Below are 19,514 nucleotides of genomic sequence, written 5' to 3' on the forward strand. Positions count from 1 at the left end.
TTAACAGAGTACGTATAACATCATAAACTTTTAGTCATGCCATGTTTCTTTGATGGCATTTACAAAATAAACCACAGGCCATTCTTCTTTTAACATTACTAATTGTAACAAAGCTTTAGACAAGCTTGATATTAACCAAATAACATTCTCACAAGTCCTTGACCTAATTGTCACCATACCATTACCAGGAAAAACCCTAACTTATACAAAATGCTATAGTAACCTAAAATGTTCCATAATCAATTATTTTAACAGATTTGTTACTGTATTTACAAAGCCTTCTGATTATAGATATTTGCCACCAAGAGATTAGGGACTTAGAGTAGGGGGACCATATTTTCCCCAGCTTCCTATCAACTCCAGGCAGACGTTGTGTCAAACTGCAAGCTGCATTGAGCCAGGCCTAGTCTGCCAGGTTTCAGTTAAGGCATCAGATCAAGAGGGTCCCACCTCAGCACAGGCTGAACAATTGCCCTCTCAACCCTCCCATGAACTCATACCTCCAGCTCATGCCTGGCCTCCCACAGGGCTGCTGGAATCTTGGGTCAGCCTTCCTTGATACTCACACCTGGAGTTAGACTCAGAAAAACAGTCAATTAACAGTCCCATTAAGTCTTTGAATGGCAAGTTCCAATGATGAGTTTAAGATATGACTATGATCTCACATTGCTTAAGGAACATCCTTAAAGCTAGCTCTAAATAGCTTGCATGCATTTCCTCCCTTGTTCATAAAATCTTCCCATTAAGATCACAAGTTATTGCTCTAACACATTTACATCATTTTCTCCTCTATTTTTCTATTCTTCTCTAATTATACCTGATCTGAAAGAATTGAACCATATAACTTTATGTTTTAGATGACGGAATGAATTCAAATCCACATTTAACTTTTCCCATCAATACAAAAATATTCTACAACTTATCTGTCTTAAAGAGACTTATATTGAAATTCTTTTCCCTAAACTGAAGATGTCTCTGATTTAGTTCCAGTGATTAATTACAGTATTTGTATTAATACCTAATTGCTCTTATATCACTTTAAAATATCTAAGGACTCTATCTCACATAGATACAATATAACTTTAAATCCCAGCCTTAGTTTATGGGATAATGATTCAACCTTACATTTGCACCTTCACTTCACAAACCCTTCTTCCCTGTGTCCAAACTACTCCCACCAATATCCAGAAACAATACTATCTTTCATTTGACTATACAAGAGTACCAATGTAACCAGTCATTTGATTAAAAACAATAAGATTTCACATATTTGCATTTATCCAATTTTCCATTTTTCCTCATAAAACCAACTTCTTTCACAATGGTAACAAATTCTGGCAGGTACCTTCCTTTTCATCACTACCTGCTTATTTCTGATTACAGAGACCTGCCATAAAAAAAAGCATCATATCATCTCCCCTTGAGAGTGGATTCTTTTACATCAGATGGCAAGTTTCACCAACAAAAACTGTATCTTTAAGACCCACATCCTCAAAACCTAATCTTATCGTAAAACCCCTCACTTTTTGCGCACATTAAAAAGCCAGGTTCGGAGGCTTCTGACCCCCACTGTTCTCTTTCTTTCAGTAAAAACTCAAATCCCAGTAACTGCTGCTCCTTCCCCTTCCTTCCCTTCTACCAGGTGGGCATAGATCAAGCTCTCTTCTTGTCTAGACCGAAGGAGAAGAGGGGAAGTGGGAGAAGAGACTGGCTTTTCAACACAGTCCCCACTTTTTAAACTTTAACTCCTTTAGAATTCCTGTCTCTGCCTTATCTTCTATCCCTGGTCCCATCCAGGGAGTCATAAAATTCAAGAATTTAAGTCCAAAATCCTTGTTTTAGTTAACAGCCTCAATTTCTTGGTTAAGTATAATTCTTAATCTAACAACATTGAGATTATAAGAAAAAATGCTTTTTCATAAATTCCCACAACTCAATTCTTTGTTATTACAGAGTTTTGTATTCACATAACCTCTTGTACATAACAACTACAACAGGAGATTCTCATAAAGTCTTAATTAATAATCTCACAAATGCTATTAATAGCAAAGCAATTTTAACTGAACAATAATAGCTTTTAAGTCATACAAATGTATGTTTGAACCATATAAATTTAATGCTTTAAACATTTTTATGTATTTAGAAACTTGCATAACCAAATATAACAGTTTCAAACTTTCATATTTTTATCACACCCTTTTTTAAAAGATCAATTCATATATAACAAAATTCAGACCTCGCAAGGGTGTCTCAAATTTTACAGTTTAAGAGAACTCTAAAAATACAATTTAGAAATAAGATGACTCCAATTACATTTTCAGATTATCATATATTAAAATTATTGGTCCTATTGCTTCTGGTATTTATATATTAATACATTAATACCTTAAATACATTTTATTTATGTACTTAGCACTGTACAGTTCCCCCTAGCCAACTGTTGCCTCTGACCCAGGTATTAGGAATATTTGCCTGGCCATGGATGAACTTAGAAAAAAAAAACTATGTCATATCATTATTTGCTTTTATGAACCATCCAGATTTGAATTTGGCACCCTGCTTTCTCCAAGCTTCATCTTATGCATTCCAATCCCTGGCTCTAATTCTTCAGAGTTTTTACAAAAAGGTTTGAATTAATAAAAGGCCTAAGGAATTTGAAGGAGGTGGGCCACTTCCCTTTCAAGCAAAATGACCAAGCTAAAACATTTTTAGTTTCCCCTCCCTTTGTTTGCCTTAGCATGAAAGGGGGATCCCTTTCTCTTGCTGAGGAGGATTGACAAAGGTGAGTTGAAGAGGAGCACAGGATTATCCATAATAAAGATCTCAGCCCTAGGTGAATTACTTTGGGCCTGGCAGTCCCTTTGAGAACAAAGGAGCCTGCCTTCTAGGTATGCTAATTTCAGGTGGCCAGCTTCCTAAACTGCTTTGGAATGCAGTTTAATTTCCTAGCAATGGCCAACAGTAAGACTTCATATTTTTATATAATCTCTGTGGAAACAAAATTCAGTCATACTTTACATGGGCAAAGCTTAATGATTATACAAATCAAAATCTTTCTCATAGTCAATACCCAGATTCAATAAAACCTTTCATCACTAACTAATCAGCCCTATTTTCCAATTTTTTTTTAGCTTCAGCTCCCCACAGTCTTTCAATGTGGAGGGGGGGGGGAAGGACGTGGCCAGGAGCACATGGCAGCTAAGAGCAGCACATGGACTCCAAGCCAGGGGGCCTCAAGCCTCCATTCTACAATCGCCACCCAAATCCATTTATCTCTAGCTTCTATCTCTCTCTTTCACAACTTTTACTGAAACTTTATCTTCTGCATTCCAATTTCAATCTTTCTTTCCCTAATCTAGACCCAAACTACCTCAAACATTTCAAGTGAATAATAAAATATATATACTCACCCACCTTTTCCTTTTCCCAGCTGCTTTCTTTTTACCTTAAAACTTAAAGGTTAAAATGACCAACAATTTCTTAATCACATTCTAAGTGGACCACTGAACCTCTTAAAGTGATCATCCAATTTTCATACAGCCCTCTTTCCTTCTCTTCTACAGTTTAAACACTTGCTTGATGTTAGATAGACTGAGTTTAGTGAAAATATACAGATTTTTAACCTTTAGGACCCAATCAAACCTTAATTAAGAGTTCCCAGCTTTCTTCTCTTTCGAATTCAGTCATAACTTCTAAGAGCTCTCTTCCTTTATGTTTTCTTGTCCTCCCTCAACCCCACAAACTCAACACAGCCAATCCTCACAAGGACTCCCTGTTTCTTGTTCGGGATTTCTTGAGAGCTTACTCCAGGGTGTAGAGCAGAATTTCCCTTATCTTGGAGACTGGGAAGGAGATTCTGCCTGCCTTCCTGCCCACAGATGGCCAAACTGTGCTGGTCTCTTGGTCGAGAAATCAGGGTGCCAAGGCTTAGAGTCTGAGAAGTCTTATTCAAGAGCCCACTGTAAGGGTTCCCCCAAAACTCAAGCCCAATATCTAGCCAGACTCAACCAAACCCACCCTCACAATGTCACCCAAGCTTCCCTTGGGTTCATGCACAAACTTACATGACCACAATAGCTCACAGCCAGATCACTTTCCCTGGGTCAACCCACCAGTGCTTTTCTTCAAAGCACTAGGAGAAATCCATTCTCCCCACCTAGGTCAAATATCTTAAGAGCTCTTTCCCCCATTCCAAGCAAATCTTATTTCTTAACTTGGAGCAAATCCAGACATGACAAAGCAGGACTCCCCCACCTTGCTCAGGCACCTGACTTGAGCTGTCTATGGCCATTTTCCTTCCCTTTTCCCCCTTTACTCACATTCCTGGGTTCCCAAGGATTCCAGAAAAATACTCCCAGGAAATTAGCAGTCTGAAGAAGGAAATTTTCACCTGCAGATACTAGGGCCCACTGCAAAAGAGTGGGAGTGCCACCCATTCTCTGCGAGAAATAACTCTTTCTTCTGATGCTATATTGATCCCACGATGAGACCCCAACTGTTAGAAACATACTCACATTGTCTAGAAATAAGCAAGACTCGTTGGGAAGCCAGGAACATTTTAATTATAATTTACATTCGTTCCCCCTGAATAAATGGGTACCTCCCCTGAACACAGTACAGGAGAAAGTACAAAGGGCTCAGATGGAAGCCAGTCCTTTAATAGACCCTCACCTTGAATCTCCCTCCAGGCTCTTCATTGGCCAGATACAACCCCCTGACTGCCTACATCATGCTCTCCTCAAATGGCTCATTTAAGCATGCGTACAAGCCTCTGACCTTTCACCTGACAGACCTGAGGCCTGGTTTCTGCTGAAGCTGGGGTGAAGGAGGGGGAAAGGTACACCTTCAATTCTGTGGAAACAAAACCCCTCCTCCCATTTCTTACACAAAGAATGATAAAGCCATTATTACTCCCTCTGTCTTTGAATCACTGTCCACACTGACTTATATTTTAAAAATTGTTTATTATTTTTAATTCTTTCAAGTAATAAGTATTTTTTAAAATAAGTCTGTCCCTCAAACTGCTTCGTCCCCAATTGACTAAATTAAAAAGACAAAAAAAGAGGAAAAAAATAATTAAATTCATAGCTACATAATTTAACAAAACAAATAGCGCATTAGCCATATCTGAAGATATATGTCTCTTTCAAATTCTTCATCTCTCTGTCAGGAAGTCAATGTCATGTTTCATCTTCATTCTCTTGGACTCGTGGATTATCATTGTGTCAACCAGAATTCTTTTTTTTTGTTTTGTTTTGTTTTTTAATTTATTTAATATATTTAGTTTTCAGCATTGATTTTCACAAAAGTTTGAAATACAAATTTTTTCCCCATTTCTACCCTCCCCCCACTCCAAGATGGCATATATTCTGGTTGCCCCGTTCCCCAGTCAGCCCTCCCATCTGTCACCCCACTCCCCTCCCATCCCCCTTTCCCTTCTTCTCTTGTAGGGCAAGATAAATTTCTATGCCCCATTGCCTATGTATCTTATTTCCTAGTTGCATGCAAAAACTTTTTTGTTGTTGTTGTTTTTGAACGTCTGTTTTTAAAATTTTGAGTTCCAAATTCTCTCCCCTCTTCCCTGCCCACCCACCCTCCCTAAGAAGGCAAGCAATTCAACATAGGCCATATGCGTATCATTATGTAAAACCCTTCCACAATATTCATGTTGTGAAAGATTAACTATGTTTTGCTCCTTCCTAACCCATCCTCCTTTATTTAATTTTCTCCCTTTACCCTGTCCCTTTTCGAAAGTGTTTTTGATTACCTCCTCCTCCCGTCTGCCCTCCCTTCTATCATCCCCCCTTTTTTTTCTTCCTCCTTCTTTCCTGTGGGGTAAGATACCCAATTGAGTGTGTATGGTATTCCCTCCTCATGTCAAATCCGATGAAAGCAAGATTTACTTATTCCCCCTCACCTGCCCCCTCTTCCCTTCCTACAGAACCACCTTTTCTTGCCACTTTTATGTGAGATAATTTACCCCATTCTATCTCTCCCTTTCTCCCTCTCTCAATATATTCCTCTCTTATCCCTTAAATTGATTTTATTTTTTTACATATCATCCCTTCATATTCAACTCACCCTGTGCCCTTTGTGTGTATACACACACACACACACACATATATATATACCTACATATATACATACATAGACACACATATGTATATATATGTATACACATATGTATACGCGTATTCCTTTCAGCTACTATGATATTGAGGTCTCATGAATCATACACATCATCTTTCTATGTAGGAATGTAAACAAAACAGTTCAACTTTAGTAAGTCCCTTATGATTTCTCTTTCTTGTTTACCTTTTCATGCTTCTCTCGATTGTTGTGTTTGAAAGTCAAGTTTTCTATTCAGCTCTGGTCTTTTCACTGAGAAAGCTTGAAAGTCCTCTATTTTATTGAAAATCTATATTTTCCCTTGGAGCATGATGCTTAGTTTTGCTGGGTAGGTGATTCTTGGTTTTAATCCTAGCTCCATTAACCTCTGGAATATCATATTCCAAGCCCTTCAGTCCCTTAATGTGGAAGCTGCCAGATCCTGTGTTATCCTGATTGTTTTTCCTCAATATTCCAATTGTTTCTTTCTAGCTGCTTGCAGTATTTTCTCCTTGACCTGGAAGTTCCAGGATTTGGCGATAATGTTCCTAGGAGTTTTCTTTTTGGGATCTATTTGAGGAGGTGATCTGTGGATTCTTTTAATTTCTATTTTACCCTCTGGATCCAGAATATCAGGGCAATTCTCCTTGATAATTTCTTGAAAGATGATATCTAGGCTCTTTTTTTGATCATGGCTTTCAGGTAGTCCAATAATTTTTAAATTATCTCTCCTGGATCTTTTTTCCCAGTCAGTGGTTTTTCCAATGAGATATTTGGCATTGTCTTCCATTTTTTCATTCCTTTGGTTCTGTTTTATAATATCTTGATTTCTCATCAAGTTGTTAGCTTCCACTTGCTCCAATCTCATTTTTAAGGTAGTATTTTCTTCAGTGGTCTTTTGGACCTCCTTTTCCATTTGGCTAATTCTGCCTTTCAGGGCATTCTTCTCCTCATTGGCTTTTTGGAGCTCTTTTGCCATTTCAGTTAGTCTATTTTTTAAAGTGTTGTTTTCTTCAATTTTTTTTTCAGTATTTTTTTGGTTGTCCTTTAGCAAGTCAGTGACTTGTTTTTCATGGTTTTCTTGCATTATTCTCATTTCTCATCCCAATTTTTCCTCTACTTCTCTAACTTGCTTTTCCTACTCCTTTTGAGCTCTTCCATGGCCTGAGAGCAGTTCATGTTTTTCTTGGAGGCTTTTGGTGTAGGCTCTTGCACTTTGTTGACTTCTTCAGGCCATATGTTTTGGTCTTCTTTGTCACCAAAGAAAGATTCCAAAGTCTGAGACTGAATCTGGGTGCGTTTTCGCTGCCTGGCCATGTTCCCAGCCAACTTACTTGACCCTTGAGTTTTTCATTGGGGTATGACTGCTTGTGGAGCAAAGAGTACTTTGTTCCAAGCTTGAGGGGATGCGCCGTTGATTTCAGAGCTATTTCTATATAGCCCTCTCTGCCACCCCAGCACTCCTCCTTCCTCAAGAACCACCAACCTGGACCTGAAGCAAATCTTCAGCAGGCTCTTCACTCCTGCTCTGATCCACCACTTAATTCCTCCCACCAGGTGGGCCTGGGGCAGGAAGCAACTGCAGCTGTAGTTCTGTAGCTGCACCTCCCCCGCTGCCCCTGGGGTGGTGGCCGAACCACGAACTCTGTCCCCCACAGCTTCTCCCACTAACCTTCTCTGTTGTCTTTGGTGTTTGTGGGTTGAGAAGTCTGGTAACTGCCACAGCTCACTGATTCAGGGTGCTAGGGCCTGTTCTGCCCAGTTCCTGGTCTACTTGGTCCTGCTGCCTCCCACGCTGAGCTCTGTTCCACTCCGTGCGTGATAGACCTCATCCAGCGACCATCCAGGTTGTCCTGGGCTGGATCCCTGCTTAACTCTGCCATTTTGTGGGTTCTGCAGTTCTAGAATGTGTTCAGAGCCAATTTTTGTAGGTTTTTGGAGGGACATGGTGGGGAGCTCACGCTTTCCAGCCGCCATCTTGGCTCCACTGTTGACCAGAATTCTAACGTCTTTTAAGTAATTTTTTTCTAAAGTGTTATACTAGTAAAAAAAAATTCTAGTTCTGTTCATTTTCATTTTATATTTTCCTATGGCAAATTAATATACCACTACATTTATATACCACAATTTGCCATTCCCCAGTAGGGGGACACACCCTTAGTTTCCAATTTTTAGCCTCCATGAAAAGAATTGCTGGAAAACAATTTGGAACTATGCTCAGAAGGTTCCTAAATTGTGCATACTCTTTAACCCAGCTATATCACAAGAAGGCCCATACCCCAAAGAAATCAAGTGTCAATATGGCCTCTTCTGTCATTTCTATCTACTCATGTCAGCTCTTTTTATCTCTTGGGCTGCTCAGAGCTTGTTGGATACACCCAACTGCAGAAATCTCATAGGGAAGACTGGCCTGAGGCAAGGAGGATGACCGTTTATCAGATGGACGTAATTCTTGCTTCATATACAAGGCCTTTTGTAGGTGCTAAGAGTAGAAAAACAAAAATAAAATGAAGAAGTCATCTCATTTTACCAAAGGGCTTAGGTCTTTAGGGTACAGCTGCAAAGACAATGGTAATGCAATTTCTTTAATGTTGCTTCTACTGATAAAAACATATTCATTTCTAATGCTAAACCATTTGACACTACCGGTTGGTGGTAAGAACTTTCTTTTCTAGGTCTGTCTTCAGTAACTACAGTATCTGAAAAGGAATTTGTCAGGTTTCAGCCTCAGAAGTCACTTCTCTGGAAGAGGTTACCAGTGTGGTAACAAGGTCAGTAATCTGGGGGGAGAGGTGTTTCTTTTCTGAGATGCTTGGGCTTATCTACCCATTGGCAGCACTTAGTCAGTTCTTAGTAGTGGTGATGGCAAGGATGGGCAGCTGCTTCTTCACAGGGGAATCTTCTTATTGATGGCTTTGGGGACTACACTGGAAGAAGAAGGGCACTGTTATGCCTATTTTATTTCCATCTTAATTTACATGACCCTGGTGTTAACTGTCAAGGATGGGATAGTAATTAAAAATTATCCCAATTCATATATCAAATGGTATTCAAAGGAATTTGAGGTAAAGCAGATCAGTTCAAAAGACAGACCTAAGTGTTTTTCTTGGATTCACTAGGTGCATTTGTGGGTCTGACTCATAAAAGAACTGTAATACTCCTGATACTACAGGTTAGTTTCATAAAAAGTGGTTAGTATTCTGCTGTGGAGAAACCACAAAGAAACTATATGGAATCTGAAATTTAGCAGAAAACTAGCAAAAAAACAGCACTGGGATAAAAGTAGCCCAGTCAATGATATTATCAAACAAGCAGATGAAATCATCAGCTCTGAAGAAAAAATAGCCAGTGGCAGCTTCAGAAGCAGGGAAGTGTTCCATCTTGGTTATAGATTTGGGGAGTGAGTTATTTGAGCTTCCCATGTTCCCCTTTCCACTGGAGGCATGGGAATCTATGGAAAAGCATGCCCTTGTGTGTAAGAAGAGATTTTCTTTGTTAGTTACTTGCTAGTCTGTTTAAAGAACACTGGATATGGAGTTAGAAGACCTAGGTTCAAATCCTACCGCTGATCTTTAATACCTGTGGAAAATTGGTAAATCACTTAATCTCCCTGGGCCTCAGAATTTCCATTTGTAAAATGAGAGAGTTATACTAGATGGCATCTAAGGTCCCTTATACCTTTGGAATCCTATTTAAATACCTTTAAATGAACATTGTTGTTTAGTCATTCAGCCATGTCTGACTTTTCGTGATCCTCTACGGGGTTTTCTGGGCAAAGACACTGTAGTAGTATGCCATTTTCCTCTTCAGTGGATTAAGGCAAACAGAGGTTAAGCGACTTACCCAGGGTTACATAGCTAGTGAGTATCTGAGGCTGGATTTGAACTCAGGTCTTCCTGACTCCAGACCCAGCACAGTATCCACTGAGCCACCTGTATCTACCTTTAATATAGGATCCTATCGTAGGATCACAGATCTATTTTCAACTCAATTCATAAACATTTATGAAGCACCTACTGTGTGCCGGGCACTGAGCTACAAATAAGAAAAAGAAAAACAATCACCGTCTTCATGGAGTTTGCAGTCTAACAGGGGAAGAAGACACAAAAGGAAGCTGGAAAGTTGGGGGGGAAGGGGGTTAAGGGTATCATCACAGGGGCATCATGTTCCTTGGAGTTCAAACCCAGCAGAGATGCAGATGGAAAGTAGAGTCCGCTGTAGAGCCCAGATCTGCCTGTGTAAAAGATAGCTCTGGGAGGAGTTTAGCACTCTACCCTCCAGCCCTCTAATCAAAGGGGAAAGGAAGCTGAGGGAATGAGGAAGGTGCTGACTTGCGGTAGAGCCTTATGCCTTATGAACTCAAACTATGGATCAGATCAGACACAGCCTGACTCCAACATTGTGATGTCATTGGTCCTTTTCAGGGGAAAAAAAAAACCAACCAAGGAAGAAGAAAAACAAATAGCATGATTCCAGTGATTCAGGGGATCAGCTTATCCTGGGGGCGGCTTCACGTTCCTCAGAGTTAAAAACAAGCAGAGCTGCAGATAGAAAGTGAAGGTCTAGAACTGAAAAAGTCTTTAATTTTAAATTAATTCTACCTCTGATTTGACCTGTTAAAAAGAGGCATTGGACAAAGAGTTTGAATAGATCCTGACCTAAAACTTGCCTTGTGCCTGGGTGTAATTTTTCAAAGTCCCTGATGGCGGGGGCACAGTTTACTGGGCAGTTAGGTGGTGCCATAGTGCCTAGACCACTGGGCCTGGAATCGGAAAAACTCATCTTCCTATATTCAGACACTTCCTAGCTGTGTGACCCTGTGCAAGTCACTCAGCCCTGTTTGTCTCAGTCTCCTTATCTGTCAAATGAGCTAGAGAAAGAAATGGCAAATCATTCCAGCCTCTTTGCCAAGAAAACCCCAAATGACTGAAACGACTGGGCGGATTGAGAGGGACCCAGAATGTTTTCAGTGTAGTTGTTGCTGTTCGGTTGTGTCTGACTCTTCAATGACCCCGTGGAGTTCAACCATACTTTCAATAGGGTTTTCTTGACAAAGATACAGGAGTGGTTTGCCATTGTTTTCTGCAGTGCATTAAAGCAAACAGGGTTAAGTGACTTGTCCAGGGTCACACAGCTAATGAGCGTCTGAGGCAGGATTTGAACTCAGGTCTTCCTGGCTCCAGATCCAATGCTCTCTGTATACTGTGGCACCCCCTACCTGCTTCTTTCAATGTAATAGTAGCTCTCTTTTCCTGTTCTTATTTAGATAAAAGTTTTGGGGAATTATTACTGATTCACAGAATAATTAATTTCTAGGGGATATATATACATACATATACATATACATACATACGCATATATACATATGTATGTGTGTATATATACATACATACACATATATACACATACATACACACATGCATATAAACATACATATACATATATACATACATATATACGTGTGTGTATGTGTGTGTGTGTGTGTGTGTGTGTGTGTGTGTGTGTGTGTATGAAAATAAGAAAGGCCAGCTTGCTGCAGGTCAGAGGGATGCTGGTTATTCTGTCTTGAGGAATGTAATCCAGAGAGATGAACACAGAGTCAGATGTGGCTCACATTTGGTGTCTGCGTTTCAATGAGATGCAATAAGAAGCATATGTCCAGTAGTAATCATAGCACAGTCTTCTGTGTACCCATCTCCACACTCTTGGTGTTCAGACAAAAGCAGAGAGCTGGTCCAGTAGTTTCTCAGTTTCCAAAATGCACCTGCTCAGTTAGTTATATCTCTGCATATATATAATCTTCTAGATCTCCCTAGGCAGCAAAACCCTTTGCAAGGGCTTTCTTCATCTGCCCCTAAAGGAGGAGGATTATGTTTAGTATCCCTAAAATAACTTTAAAATGTTTAACAGAAAACCTAATAATATTCCTAGGGATAGCCAGGAATCCAAGATCCACCTGGATACCTACTGGATTCTCTTCACATCAACATAAGAATCTCTGAGATAAGAAATGCTATACCAAAGACCCACCAAAGGACACTGTGCTCAAAGGTGTGGTTGTTCTATGTGGCATCACCACAAATGGTAAGGGATCTGCCAACTCTTGACCTTGGGCAAGTTAGTTAAAAACCCAAATGGAGGGAGAGGGAGAGGAGAGAGGAGAGGGACAGGGACAGGGAGAGGGAGTTACCCAACTAGCTGGGCAGCTCTGTCTACTCACAGGTTGTGTTAGTGCTTCATTTTCGAAGAGGACCATGACATCAGGGAAATGATGATATCACTTGCAGTTGACTTGGATTTGAGTGAGGGAGGGTCTGTGCAAGGTCACTAGCCTCACTTTCTCCTCCAGAGCTATCTGTTTTGCTTTGGAACTGCAACCCGGAGGGTCTTCCCCTCCCGGCTTGATTTTTTTTTTAATCTTTTTTTCTAATTAAAGGGGCCATCCTTTGACTCACTTGCCTATTCACTGAATGGGCGTTACCCCACTCTAAGTGAGTACATGAAAAGGCCTTAGCCTAAAAGGACCAGAGTCCCCCATTGCATACATACATACATACATATATATATATATATATATATATATATATATATATATATATATATTTGTAAAATCATTCTACACATACCTCTGTTTATCAGTTCTTTCTTGAGATGTAGACAGTGTCTTCCTCCATAGGTCCTTTGCAATTAATTTGGGTATGTTCTAAAATATTTATAGCAGCTCTCTTTGTGGTAGCAAAGAAATAGAAATTGCGGAGATGCCCATCAGCTGGGGAATGGCTGAACACGTGGTACGTGGTCCTAGTGGAATACTGCTGTGCTATAAGAAATGATGACCTTGTTGATTTCAGACTTGTCTTTTTCAGCTGTAAATCTATTGTCCTAATTCCAGTATCCCCGCATTCCTTTCGCTGCCTATTTTGGAGGGCCCTACAAGAATAGGGATTGGACCTGTGATTTCACTAATATAGGGAAATATAGATAAGGAAACACTGTTTACCAATGTAGGTCAGCACCTTCTCTACATCCTACAAGTCTTAGACAGCTGTCTAGGGCAGGGCTTCTTAAACTTTTTCCAATCATGACCCCTTTAGTGCTTCTTAAACTGTGGGTATGGGGTCAAGATGCACAGTTTAAGAAGGGCTGGAGGGCACTGAGAGGTTAAGTGACTTGCCCAGGGTTACACAGAGGTGTGGACTTGAACTCAAGACTTTCTAGGTCCAAGGTCAGCTCTTTATTCACTAGGCCAAGAAGAGACTCATGGATTTATTTTCTGCTTCCTATTTTCAGTCTGTCCTGCCTTTGAGGGTGAGGTGATAAATTCCATCTATTTATCAACCATTGTGTGAGGCCGATGACTGTCTTTCAGAGATGTGGAAGGATTCTTTTACTAAGCATGGAGTTTCTAATTCTAAGACTCTCTAAGGAGTGACTAGAGAGCTCAGAGGAGCTGAATGAATTGTTAAGGAAGACAACGGAGGAGATTCAGCAAGGTTTGGGGTAAGTCATCTGTGTCAAATGCTCCATAGAGGTCAAGGATGACATATAAGAAAAGTTCATTGCGTTTGGCAATTGCTATTTAGTCACATCTGACTCTTTGTGACCCCATTTGGAGTTTTCTTGGCAAAGATACTGCAGTGCTTTGCCATTTCCTTCTCCAGTTCATTTTATAGATAAGGAAACTGAGGCAAACAGGGTTAAGTGACTTGCCCAGGGTCACGTGGCTAGTAAGTGTCTGAGGACAGATTTGGACTCAGGAAGATGAGTCTTCTTGATTCAGACCCAACATTCTACCTCATCTAGCTGCCTAATTTGCCTAATTTGGCAATTAGGTTATAGGCAACCCAGGAAGGAGAAATTTGAGTTGAATAGTGGTATCAGAAGCTGATTGATAATGGACTAGGGAGGGAAAACAGGATGAGGAAATTAAGGTTATGACCAATAAACTGCTTTTCTGAGAACATTGGACTGTGCTACTATAAAGAAACCTGAATTTGGAGTCAGAAGATAAGTTTTCATGCCATCTGCTACTTACTACCAGTATGATCTTGGACAAGAAGACACTTCTCTCTAGGACTCAGTTTCCTCATCTTCAGGATGTTAGACCAGATGGTCTCTAGGGTATCTTTTTGGCTGCAAATCACATGATCTTAAGATTATAGCATTTGGTGAAATTTCAGATAGGACAGTGGGTTTGGGGGCAGGAGGGGGGGCGTTGGTGTCAGGTTGGGAGACATTTATTTTTAAGATAGGGAAGAGCTGGCCATATTTGTAACTAGAGAGAAGAATTGGTGGATAAGGATAGATTGAAAATGAAACTTTCTACTCTTTTTGCCTCCTACTCTTTTTTGTCTTTACACCGAACCGCATTTTCTGAAACGATACACCCTATAATCACTATCATCATCATCGTCATCATCCACTTATTTAACAAACACTACTAAATTTGTTAAATGTCATTTTTAAGGCACTGTGCTAGGATTAAGGGAAATAGACAAAAAAAAAATAGAAGTTTATAATCTAATAGGAGTTAGTCAATAAACATTTATCAGGCTCCTACCACGTGCCAGGCAATGAATGGACAAGAAGTGAAGAGGGTATGATACAGTACAATAATAATAATGCAAATTAGAATGTGAAGAAGTAGATAGGAGTACAAAGTTCTTTGAGATCAGATCAATCAACAGGCATTCATTAAGCATCTATACTGTGACTGGTGTTGTACCTTATAGTTGCTTCTCAAAAAAATAATATATATACACATATACACACACACATGTACACAATATATATATATACACACACATACACACATATACATATGTGTATATGTATATATACAATCCCTACTTCCAGGGAGCTTGCATTCTAATGAATGAGAGAAAGGGTCTTTATGGGGCAGCTACGTATGGCAGTAGATAGAGCACTGGGCTTGGAGTTTAAATCCAGCCTCAGATACTTACTAGCTGTGTGACCCTGGGCAAGTCACGTAACCCTTTTTGCCTCAGTTTCCTCATCTGTAAAATGAACTAGAGAAAAAAATGGCAAACTACTCCAGTATCTCTGCAAGAAAACCCCAAATAGGGTCGTGAAGAGTCAGACACAAGTGAAGCGACTGAATAGCAACAGGGACAGCTAGGTAGCCCAGTAGATAGTGCTGGGTCTGAAGTCAGCAGGACCTGAGTTCAAATTTGACTTCAGACACTTACTAGCTATTTGACCCTGGGTAAGTCACTCAACTTCTATTTGCTTGTTTCCTCAGATGTGAAATGAAGATAGTCATGGCATCAACCTCCAAGGTTCTTAAGAGAATTAAATGGGATAATATTTGTAAAGTGCTTAGCAGAGTGACACATAGTAGGTGCTTAATAAATCCTTGTTTCTTTCCCTGTAATTTATACTAAAAGTTTAGTGAATTTACAAAACACTTTAAAGCGCATTATCTTATTTAATCCTTGCAAAACCCAGTGAGATAGAGCTGGCTTTACCATCTCCATTTTTTCAGATGCTGAAATTGAGATTTATTGGTGTTCAAGGCCACAGAGCTAGTAACTGCCAAGGTGTAGTCCCAAGACAAAGCATTTGTGTGATTTGGGCAAAGTTTGAAAGTTAAGCTCATTCTGCGTGGCCCCTTGTAATGACAAGCAAAGTGGGACTTTGTGTTTTGCTCTTTTTTCTTTTCGAGTTCGAATTCTTCTCAGCACTAAGGGAATCAAGTGCCTTCGATTGAGACTTGCCTTTCAATTAAGAGTCTTTAATTAACCAACAGTCTTTGATGACCTGCCCAAGACACAAGAAAGCCTCCCAGCTCATGTAAGTATCCTCATTTGAGGATCAAATGAGATAATTTTAAAGTGCTTAGCACAGTGCCTGGCACATAGTAGATGCTATGAATGCAAACTATTCATTATTATTATCACAAGGGTTTTGTTTTTCCTTTTTTTAATGGAATAGTGGGAGGGAGAAAAAGTATTGTTAAATGGAAATAAATTTTTAAAAAACTTTTAAAAGATGCAACTAAGAAAAAGGAAATCACTTTAAAATATTCGATAAACCTTTCATTAAGTGGAAATAGCACTTGCAACCAAGTTTTGAGGTCCCCTAAGGGAAGGTATGCTTTTAAAAAACATCGGCTCCCACCAGGGGCTCTTTCTTTCGCTGGGTCTTTATGGGTTGTCCAATCTCTTTGCCGGATTGACTGATTGACAAACCGGCTCCAGGAGGGGGTGGGAAGGCCCCGCCCCTTCTCTCCGGCCCTCCAATCTCTCTTCAGTCCCCTGGGTGGAAGCTCCGCCTCACGGCTGCGTCGTGATGTCACGACTGACGTCGGCGTCAGGACGTCGCGTCTGTCAGCGGCGGCGTGCAGAGGGCGTGAGAAGACGGAAAGCTGCTTCTTTTAAACAGCGGGTGCTCGGGGCCGCTTGGCGGCTTGTCAGGGGTTTCCCGTCTTCCCTTTGTCCCGGGGTCACCGTCCGAGTTGGGCCGGGGCAGGGAAGAGCGGCGTGCGGTTCGCGTGCGCGGGGTGGGGGTGGGCGAGGCCCGGAGTGGGAGGCAGCGGGAATGGGAGTAGCCCCGAGCGGCCTCTGGGTCCGAGCTCGTGAGCAGTGAGCGGCGGGAAGGGATCCCCACGATGTGGGCGGCCCGAGCGCTGTCCAGGGCCCTGCGCGCCTACTGCACCTCAGCCCCTTGCCCCAGGCCCACACAGCCCCCCAGAGTGAGCATCCGGGATGCCCTTGTGAGCCAGAACCCAAGGGACAATGTGAAAGTGCAGGTTGGTGGCCGTGGTCGTTCTCGTTCTGCTGCTCTAGTCCTGCCCCGCCCCTCCAATGCACCCGTCTGCAAACCGCATAAACCAAGGTTTATGCAGGAACCACACGGGTCCCTTTTTTCTCCTTGACTTAGGCTTCATTAATGTTCACAAACCTGCGTTCAGTAAATGGAAAAAGAAAAAAAAAGGAAACCCACACACACATAATTTGCCTTTTCAATAAAATCCGTTAAATTATGTTTAAGTTATAAAAAGAGAGGACTTAGAGCTGTATATCCTATTACTGCCTCCTTATTACCCCTCTTTTTTACAAAGTCGTCGTCACTTCCCAGTGACCAATTTCCCCATCTCCCCCTTTGTAACAACCACAGTTGAGCTAAATAAGGCAATATTTTGGTCATGTCAGAAAAAGTATGCCTCATTTTGCACCCATACTCCACCGCCTCTCTGACCTTACCCCCTTTTTAATGAATGTGTTCAGATTGTTCATAAAACAGAACCTAAGCTACTGTTTTAAGTTGAATTTCAAACTACGCTTTCCTAGTATCTTCTCTCAGGAAACTAAGGTCAAGATTGAAGGAAGGAAAAGGAGATGGAACAGATGAGGTCTCAGAAATTCGCTTACCTGAGGCAGTCTGATTTTCAGCAGATGTGTTATTGTCTAAAGGCATCCATTCAGTTGGCAATCATTGCAACAGCATTCTTGGTCTTACACACCAAGAAATTCACCATTCCTACCTGGTGTTTCCATAGGTTTCGTATTTCTTCAAGGATCAGAATTTCAAAAATTGTACTCAGAGTTGTTGGTGGGCTTGCTGTGACATCTAGTGAAGTCTGGCTATTCCTGTTTCTGCTTATTCATTTTGGATTTATAAAACCATTCACAGTTTTGTAGGGAATGCCATAAGAAGTTTTTTGCTCTCCTGATCTGTTTAGCCAGAATAGAGCCTGACATGTAGCACACAAGTTGAAAGGGCTCTATGGCTTTTTATCTGTCTTTGCACAACCTGGAATACATTTCCTCCTCACGTTTACCTCTTAAAAATCTTATAATTCTTTTAAGGCTTAATTCAAGTGGTATCTTCTACAGAAAGTCTTTCCTGAACCTCTTGGTTATTACTATTCTCACCTCACTTGAATTATCTTGAGTTTGCTTCTATGGCGAAATGTCTTTCTCCAGTAAAATGTAAATTCTTTGATAGCAGTGACTGTCCATTAGTCTTTAAATCTCCAGCAAATGCCTTGTACATAGCAATTGCTCTAAAAATGCTTGTGGAATTATTGAATTTCAGTGGTGCCTAATTTTTGTTTAAAATGTCGTTTTTTAAAGTGCATATAATGTTTAAATTTGAGCTCATATTAAGAACCATGTGTTACTTCTCCCTCAGGGATGGGTTCGTTCAGTTCGATCCCAGAAGGAAGTTTTGTTCCTCCATATAAATGATGGGTCATCTTTGGAACATTTGCAGATTGTAGCAGACCCAAGCTTACACAGTTGGTGAGTAAAAAGTTTTTCGGTGCTTTGAACTTTGTCTAAAGACATTTTTATGACCTTTTTCATGAGATTTGAAAATGAATTCCTTTTTTATTGTACTGTGAGGACTGAAGAGCAATGCTATATCACATTTTGTAATAGTGATATGTTCTTGCCTACTGTCAGGACTGGAAATGGGCTACATGTTGTGTTGGAGTCATGTACCTGGGGCTATTTAAAGAATTGAACTGATACTGAAAAATCAATTTGGTCAGATTTACTGGCAGTCATACTAATACCAACCCAATAGCAAATTTCATAATTTGCATAGATGAAGCACTCATTATATTTTGGACTGCTCTCATTTTACACATTATACTTTTATAATGTAGTTACTTGTAATAATTGTGGAAATGCTTTAAGGATTGAAAATCAGTTTACATATATTCTCATTTGAGCCTTGTGACTATTTTGTGAGGTCCATGCTACAGGTGGTATTAGCATCATATTACAAATGAAGAAACTGATGCTTAGGTGAATAGCCCATGTTCACATAGGTAACATAGGTAAGAGGTGGGATTTAAACCTAGGTGTCTCCTGACTCCAAGTCCAGTATCCTCGTCATTTCTCCTCTACTAGATTGTAAATTCTAAGGGAAGAGAATAAAACATATTTATTTTTGTGTGCTGTGATGACAACCAGCCCTGCTTTAAGAGGACGTCCTCAAGGATAATGCATGTAACTCTGATGAATTGAATGAACTGCCATCTAAGATCATAGCTTTTAGAACTGGAAAGGTACATTAAAGGTCATCTGAAGGTCAGAACAACTATTTAACATATTCGTTCAGTGAGCATACATTAAGCATTTATTATTTGCCAGGCCCTGTGCAAAGCACTAAGGATGAAAAGGAAAGCAAAAACAGCCCCTTCCTTGAAAGGGTTCACAGTATAATGGGAAAGACAACATACCGACAACTATGTACATACAAAATACATACATAGTAAATTGAAGGTAATCAGTCTCATTAAGGAGAATCAAGAAAGGCTTCTTGCAGAAGGTAAGATTTTAACTGAGACTTGAAGGAAGCCAAGAGATGGAGATGAAGAGGGAGAGCATTCCAGGCAGGTTGTAAATACTGATAATAAATAGCAGCTTATTTTA

General features: G+C 40.4%; 1 protein-coding gene across 2 annotated transcripts in view; it reads left to right on the forward strand.

Annotated features, from left to right (window-relative positions):
* Positions 1 to 16,433: 16,433 nt before the first annotated feature.
* NARS2 (asparaginyl-tRNA synthetase 2, mitochondrial) overlaps positions 16,434 to 19,514 on the forward strand; it is a 143,760-nt gene continuing 140,679 nt past the window's right edge. The window contains exons 1-2 of one of the 2 annotated variants that reach the window (XM_036747509.1): positions 16,434 to 16,879; positions 18,265 to 18,374. In XM_036747509.1, the coding sequence (XP_036603404.1) occupies positions 16,739 to 16,879; positions 18,265 to 18,374 (251 nt within the window). In that variant the 5' untranslated portion in view covers positions 16,434 to 16,738. The remainder of the gene's footprint in view (positions 16,880 to 18,264; positions 18,375 to 19,514) is intronic. The other variant, XM_036747510.1, reaches the window with a different exon arrangement.

Source organism: Trichosurus vulpecula, chromosome 2, assembly GCF_011100635.1.
Source record: "Trichosurus vulpecula isolate mTriVul1 chromosome 2, mTriVul1.pri, whole genome shotgun sequence".
NCBI classification, from domain to species: Eukaryota; Metazoa; Chordata; class Mammalia; order Diprotodontia; family Phalangeridae; genus Trichosurus; species Trichosurus vulpecula.